This window comes from Lupinus angustifolius, chromosome LG11 (assembly GCF_001865875.1).
Source record: "Lupinus angustifolius cultivar Tanjil chromosome LG11, LupAngTanjil_v1.0, whole genome shotgun sequence".
Lineage (NCBI taxonomy): Eukaryota > Viridiplantae > Streptophyta > Magnoliopsida > Fabales > Fabaceae > Lupinus > Lupinus angustifolius.
In genome coordinates, this window is record NC_032019.1 from 28534444 (window position 1) to 28542875 (window position 8432).

General features: G+C 32.5%; 1 protein-coding gene across 4 annotated transcripts; it reads right to left on the reverse strand.

The window, feature by feature from the left end:
* On the reverse strand, positions 278–5448 carry LOC109359129 (protein IQ-DOMAIN 1-like). 4 transcript variants are annotated; one of them, XM_019603672.1, is made up of 6 exons: positions 5307–5448; positions 3638–3715; positions 3202–3516; positions 2420–2647; positions 1862–1984; positions 278–1356 (listed from the first exon to the last, which is right to left on the reverse strand). In XM_019603672.1, exons 2-6 carry the CDS (start codon positions 3704–3706, stop codon positions 742–744), a joined length of 1350 nt encoding a protein of 449 aa, XP_019459217.1. In that variant the 5' UTR covers positions 3707–3715; positions 5307–5448; the 3' UTR covers positions 278–741. The 4 variants fall into 4 exon arrangements, with proteins under 4 accessions (XP_019459217.1, XP_019459218.1, XP_019459219.1 ...); XM_019603673.1 differs by having other exon boundaries at positions 5303–5448; XM_019603674.1 differs by having other exon boundaries at positions 1862–1981; positions 5307–5445.

Sequence of the window (8432 nt, forward strand, 5' to 3'; positions counted from 1 at the left end):
ATCTCATATTGGACTGCATCCTAAATTATTTTTTCATAAGGTACATAGTACATACCCATCACTCTATATAGTTTTTCTACGAAAACAATCTCATATATAATAGGGAACATCTACTATCTCACTATTTTGTATCACTTCATGTACTAAGAGGTATAATTGATCAAAAATATATTTAATAATTATATTTTTAATTGAATTTTTTTTCCAATCAATCAAAGGTGATAGTACATAAAGTGATACAGTAGATATACTCCCTAAATATTGTGTCCAGTTTCTAGCTTTGTTTCTTATAACATCATTTAGAGAATACACTATGCTTACAAGCTGGACAAACAATCTTGAAATTAATTTACAATGAAAAATAAAAGTACAAATAACACACTCACCTACAAGGTTATAGTGTTATACCAACCAAATTAAATAAATTAATAATGACTTGTCATAAAACTAGTATCACCCCAAAACCAATCCTGCTTGATATAGTTATTAAGAAGTATAAAGTAAAAGATGTTTTGACATAGACCAATTTTTATTCTCTCTTTTCCTCCTCCAGGAACCAACTTTTGAGATACCGAAGAAGATGAACAGAGATCTTTTGTCTCAAATCTTATCCCATACACCATCGCAAAACAATGAAAACATGGACGAGATAGTATATGAAACAGGATATGAGACAATAGATCTCTGTTTGAAGAATATGATAAGAGACTTTGTAGCAATGGCATAGATAGCATTCATCCTTTATTGGAACATTTCCACCTTAGGAGGACCAGAGTGCCTTCTTGAGGCAACTGGAGAAGCAGGGAAAGAAAGGCGCTTCTTTGATGAAATAGCAGCTCCTTTGTCAGGTGTTCCATTTTTCTCCATACTAAGTGGTGATGGTCTTTGTGTTCTTGTTCTGGCCTTTGTCGAACTCGTTGGGGCCATGTAACTGGGAAATGCAGGTGAGCTTGCAAGGCTCTCATCATCTCTTGCTGATGATCCAGCAATGCTATGCCTGCGATAGCGTTCTGACTGGACGCTGAGCATGCTTCTCGAGTCTTCATCACCCCAGCCACTGCCCTTTGAGCATGATGGCCTTGCCTTTCCGTTAACAGATGAAGATGGAGCCTTTGAAACTGGAGTTGAAGGGGAATTGTGACTTCCAGATTGGCTTCCTTTTCGGCCAACACGGGAAACCTTGCTCACATGACTTGCTGCACTCTTTATTGGTGCGTAATCGTTTGGATCCATAGTGCTTTGGCCTTCCCATGGGCGGGCTGCCATCCATCGCTCTAGCCAAGTCCATCCCCAATGAGGATTGTTTGGATCCATAAATGTGAGATTTGCTGATTTTGAAGAGTTCTTCGCCATTTTCTGTTTGAGAATGTAATTAGTGATACACAAAAATAATGCCTAGAAATCATAAAGCTGTCAATAGGGACCAAACCAATCAACTAGATTTATAAATCAATGGTTATCATCTGTTTTTCCACTTTCATTTAAAAACAAATTATACACTAATGTCTTTGATAAAGGCATGAGTTACATGAGTGTGTGTTACTACAATTTCCTATGCACAAATGTTAATCATCATTAACTTTTCCGCAGGTTACTAATTAACTATAAATGTAAACAAAAAATTGTCTGCTAATACATTACTTCTAAACCATGCTTAGGGTTATTAGAAGAGGCTATGCATTGCTCAAATATCGAAGTTGTAGCAACTCAAACCAACTAATTAGTGTAGGAAAATCCAAATGGATTTACTTTCACAATTGTTTCTGTAAGAGACTTCAAAATTAACTTACTCTAGAACTTGCTATTCTCTGTTCAATTAACATCCAAAATAAGAAAACCATAAACAAGTCAATCTGGTTACCTGATGTGAGAATGCATAGGCCAGAGCTCTCTCTCTTCTCAAAGCAGCTTCTTGCTTGTGCAAGAATTTTGTTTCAATTTGCTCCTTTGTTTGCCAGCTATCATCCCATTGTTCTTCAACCTGCTTTAAAAGTATTTTTCGCTACCGATCTTCAGTAAAAATTTAAAAAGCAATACTCCTCATATATATTTCATTTCAAGCTTTTGTTCTAAGATGTAAAATCACACATTCTTAAAATATTTAAAATGATAAGTAGAAGCAATGAAGCATAACTTCAAATATTTCACCTAAACATATTTCTTTAGAAGAATTTTGACCAGTAGTTATGAGTAGAAATAAGTAACAACTTGTCATAATTTAACCAAAGAAACAGAAATTGTTCATGTGCAAAACATATTCACATGTGTTAAACATAAAATAGAAGCATTACAAAGAGCACATTCAACATGACAAATCACAGTTGTACTTGGATCTCAAAATCTTATTGAAGTCTCCTCCCTATAATGTGTTGCGTCATAACCTGCATTACAAAAAATGGAAAATATGCAGAGTTCTTACAGCAGCTTGCAACTTCTCAAGTTCCTTTTCATGTTTCTGTTGTAGTTGCCTCATAAGATCCCGGTTTTCCTCAGACATTCTAATTCTCCTTTCGCAGATCTGATACTGAAGTCTTGCGAGAGTTTGCATGCACCGTAAGGTGCTAGTTGCTTGCTGTTTAACTGATTGCCCTTGTATCATTGTTTTCAATCTCACCAAACCTTTTAAAGCACGCAGCGCCCTTCTCGACTGGAAGCTCGAAAACAAGAACCGTTATGTATGGACACAGGTAACCAAAAGCTACTTTAGTACAGATACAAATTCTACCCATGTGTAAGTTTTAATGTAATTAGACTAAGCATCCTATTATCCATCAATGAACCAGATTTTTGTTAATGAGCATGAAATTAAAATCTCCATGGTAGCGAAGGAAAAAAAGTCCTTGAAATGAATACAACTTCAAATTTTCTCAAAATCAATCCAGCATGCTGTATAACAGTGTAGTAAACCCAATTACAACAACTCCATTACTCTATATAATAGATAATAGAGCATGTAGATGCATATAACTGATAACTAATTTCATTCTCTTTCTTTTTTCTATCCCTATGAAAGGAAATGACATCCATGTTGCAAATCTGTGAACAGCTTCAACTGACATTAGATGAACACACTTTATCGAAAAATACAGCATCCCTGCTTCTGCGGGTAAGGCTGCATACATCTACCCTTCCCAGACCCAAGTAGGTGGGAGTCTCATGCACCGGCTACCCTGTTTTTAAATAAATAGAATAAGTTCATACCATATATCCACGGAAGGCCGTCTGAATCTTAATAGCTGCTACTTCTTCCTTAGTCTGTCCATGGTAATGAGGCATACTTGTGAGACGAACAACCTCCGCAGCGGCCTGAGCAGCAGCAACAGCAGCTCCTGCTGCAACAGCTGTGGCAAGGGCCACAGAATAAGCATGCTTGCTCTGCTCATTCTCCGCCTCAGCCAATTTAACATCTTGTATTTGTGGAAGAGGGGGAGCAAGAGCAACTTGAGCTACTTCAAATGCAGGTTCTGAATCTTTGTGATGCCTACTAGATTTTTTCTTTGACTTGTGGCTTTTCTGCTTTTATGAGCCAATATAAAGTGTTTAAATCAGAATCTGCTCTAATTCAAAATCAATAATGTAAAAGAAGTTGTCTTCTAAACTCTAATTCAAAATGAATAATGCAATGTAGTTGAAAAACCTTATCTTTTTTGGAATCTGAACTAAAAGCTTTCTTCACTGCAGAAAACCAATTACCTTTTCTACCCATTTGCAACTCCTGTTACATTGAAGAAGGAAAAGAAAACACCAATACATCTTAATATCAAATCAAGTAACATAGGGTGGAAAAACTTAATCCAAAAAAGGGAATAGTAGTATAAAAAAGGTAAACATGTACAATCTTGGGTTATATTTAAGCACTATCCAAAAATGCGAGCTTATGGCTTTTCAGCTACCAATAAACTACAAGAGTTGTTCGCTAAACACAAATTGAATCGAACTTTTTTAAAAATAATTTGTAATATTTGAAAACTAGTTTTTTAGAAAGCTAGCTCTTTTCCAAGAAAAAAAAATGAATGAAGTTTTCCGTAATTCTTCAATCAATTTTATCATACAAAATATTTAAAAATTACATAACTTTGTAACTAAAAAACTATATTATTACTTTTCATTTTCAAATTCCAATGTATAGCAACAACTCACACATACAACAGCAAAGTAATTGAATCAACGGTTAAAAGGGAATTAATGCACATTGAACTCCAACGAAACAGTCAAAGAAAACATAATGATGTGTGGAATATTGTGAAAAGAAAACTGCGTAGAAACTTCAACAGTGACTCAAAAAGGTGCCCATAAATGCTATCAGTAACGCCTCTATTAAGGAAAACAACTAGTTGAAACTAAAACTAAATAAGATATATATTTTTTTAGTATAAAAATTTATATACATTTAATAAATATTCCCAATATATACATTTTTTTTTTCTTTGTCAAACCCAATAAAAGAAATTTAACGGCTTTCTGATTATTCAATGATGCAATCAACAAAGAAAGAACACATTCCCACTAAAATATAACATGTGAAATGTTATTAACTTGCTTAAAATTCATAAAAATAAGATCTGGTCTCCTATTTTATCCTTTAAATTTTATTCTAATATCTTATCAACATTCTCATAAAATTAAAAGGGTACAAATTTAATGATCTTTTATTTCAATATGCAACTTCACACTTAAATATACTAACAATTTTACAATTTTCTCTTCAAGTATGGAATCGAGGTTCGCTTCCTATTTTCCATTTATAAACTCTTAGGATTTCACATTTCAATTATACCCAACAATCTACTAGCTACTATTTAAATATCTGAAAATAATAATAATATCTCAAGTTAAAACTGTGATAATAAAAGACACCTTAATTTAACTTGTAAGGCGTGATAATTAGTTGATTTGTTGGAGTAATTTCCTTTTTTATTTTGATTTTTCAAAATTACATTTTTTCGGAAGAAAGTGGTATTTTCCAATCTCATGTTTTTTATTCCTTAACCACCACTCTTAGTTAGTCTTTGCCAATAATCAAACCCACATCAAAATCTCCAATCTAAAGAGTAAACTACATAACATAAGAAAATGGAGAAGAACCCAGATAGTATAATAAAAAACCCACCAAACCCAGTTAAAAAATTTAGCAAATTCATTAATGATAAACAAGTGGAGAAAAACCCAGATAGAATAATCCAAAGATGTGAACAAAAAACCATGAAACTAAGTACACAATTTCCAATTTTGAAATGCCTGAAATAGACAAAAAAAGCATCAGAAATGACAGAAAGAGAAGTAGTTGAAAACATTCCAATACCTATCTATGCATGAGAATCTCTCTGAGATCTGTGGAAACCAAAAGGGTACTTGCTCTGCCCAAGTAAAAACGCAAGTTAAGGACCACAATGAGAGAAGAATAAGAAGGGTGAAGAAGAGGAGAGGTACTAGATCTTGTCTTCGACGTAACTTCGACTGTGGGAAATGGAATAGAACATAACAATAATAACTAATAACTATAACAGCATTGCAACTGGGGCCTACTGTTTTTAGATTCCTAATTTTAAGGTTATATAACACCCAATCTAAACGGAACAAAAAGAATGAAAATATGTATATATTTTAATGGAGGAAAGGAAGTGTGTTTGACAGATTTACATTATCATTATATTATTTATTATTTATAGGTAAATGATATATTAAATATTTATAAAATTTCACACTATACATAATACTAGTATTATTATGTATTAAAATATATTTATTTTATAACACTTGAGTGAGGCATTAGCTTATGATCGACAAAGTTTGTGTTTTGCAATATGAGAGTGTAGTTAATGGTATATGTTAAAGTTGTTACTTGATTTCAATTTGTTAGTTGTAATATTGTTTTCGTTAATCGATTAAGAGTTTATTTAATCGATTAACTAGTTAGTTATTAGCTAGACATTGTAGTGTATAAAGGGTGATTCCCTTATTCCTTGAAACTCATTTCAATTCAATAACATTTTCTCATACCTTCTTGTTCATCAAGAAGATCTCTCTTATCTATGGCTCCTCGAATTATTTTACAACATGTGTTTATTGTTATTAGTTTGTAGGCTAGTTAGTTAGGTAATTTATTACTTATTCATGTACTATAAATAAGCATTCTCATGCTTGATTAAAAATGAGAATTCATTATAATATTTCTTTTACGTTTTCGCAATATTTTCACAATATGGTATCATATCAATAATTTTTTTTTGCATACCTTATGCTTATGCCTTTCCTCTTCCTCACTTCGTTGCTGCAATCTTTCCATTGATGGCAGTACCAGGCCGGTTTGCTCTAGCAGTTGGTATAGTAGATGATGCAGGTTCTGTCCCTTCTTTTCAAGAAAGATTGATTTTCTTATACTCCAAAATCATACATTCACAATATGATTTACCACTTTCCCGTGGGAAGTACTCAAGAACGGGTTCAAAGAAAAGTATTGGGAGTCTTGATTATTTCAATCTAATGGTTGGATGGATGCCATGATGGCCTTTTATCCATAAAAAAAAGGAAAAAATTGCTTAAAGTATCAATCATTGTCATAATCTTCTTATTGGAAGCTTGTGGATTTATTTCTTTATGAGCATGGAAGATACTACTGCTTGTTTTCTCTATTATTGCATTTGCAACTGGATATGTTTTGTCTTCTTTCTCATTGATGATCCTCACATATGTTGGTGGTGTGGTTCTCACCACATTGGTGTTGTCCCTAATTGGCATTTCTTTAATTAGGGATATTCCACTTACTCTTGGCACAAAGTCTATTAACCAAGAATCTAAAGGTGACTATATTTTTTGATCTGTTTTTCTAAGGTTGTGTAGAAATATTTTTTTCATCTTGAGATTTCTTGTATCTGTTCTTGGGATTTGAAATGTGGACTTTATTGTCTTGCATTGTGTTTTTTCTCTCTTCAAGTTGCAAATTTTGTTACAACACATTTGGAACTTATCTCATGCAAGGCCCTCTCTAGACTTGTTAACATGAAAGGTTTCAATATCAGTACAGTAGCTTGGAACCAATCTTTTCTTCTCAATGACAACAAGAATCTACACACTCTTTATCATTACCCCCAATTATTTCTAATTTCTTTATTACTCTAGTTTCTTTACCCATCTCCCTCATTAAACCCACATTATAGTGTATAATTTTTTCCTTATTGAAACAACATATAAGGATCAAAATTAAGGGTCATCTCATTTCTCACTTTCATCTATTATGATTAGTTTGCTTCTGTCAAAAAGATGGTTAAGCATTGAATGAAATTCCTTATGCCAAATGGTGGTTAAGCGTCAGTATTGCTTCACGTTCAGATTTCAAAACTAGGAGACGAAGATTCACGCACCAGCAAGAGGAAGTATTAGAGTATGTGTGGTGTTTATCACAATCATTTCAAGCTTGGAATGCTTGACACATTCCAGCTTGAGGGATATGTTAAAGTTGTTAGTTGATTTCAGTTTGTTAGTTGTAATCTTGTTTTTGTTAATCGATTAAGAGTTTAATTAATCGATTAACTAGTTAGTTATTAGTTATGTATTGTAGTATATAAATGGTGATTCCCTTATTCCTTGAAACTTATTTTCAATTCAATAACATTTTCTCATTCCTTCTTACTCATCAAGAACATCTCTCTTATCTCTGGCTCCTACCATTTCAAAATTATAAGCATTCATAAGTTTCCATAAAAATGTGGAATATGCTATGAGTAATGAACCTTACTAACCAATTTATCTCAACTATTTTAGACGCCAAAACACATATTTTAGTGGTTATTAGAGTCTCTCCCCCGTGCATTCTTATAGCATTTTGCCATTTTCATTGTAATAAGAAAATTATTCACTCATTTGTTAGTGTATAATTCTTATTTCTTAATAATACTCGCCCCACAAGAATATTCTTATGTATTCTTATAAAAAAATGTGGATCCAAATGTAGAAATGATAAAAGAGAGAAATCATTTGTTATTATAAAATATAAAGTGTCATTAGATTATGTAAATCAAATAAGAAAAATAGTTGCTATTGTGAAGAAGAAAAACTAGAAGTTATTCTTAATTTATGGGTTCAATAATAAATTACAAGATAATGTATAAGACCGAAATAAGAATGAAATTGATATTCTCCAAACGTCAAACGCACTTAGTGTATTAGCCACCTTATTCAACTGGATCTAAAAAACAAAAAAAAAATGAAAAAGGATCAAAATCAATGAAAAAGATTTATAAGACTAAAACCAAAACTAGTTAAACAATCTAGGTCAAAAACATATTTAAGCGTAGAATTTTTTATAAAAAGAACATGACAACAATGACATGCATTCGCTCAAGTTTAGAATTTCTCTAATGTCACTATAAACAGAAAATTATGTGAATGACTAATTGGCAATAATGAATGTCACCATTCTCCTCGAGGTGCAC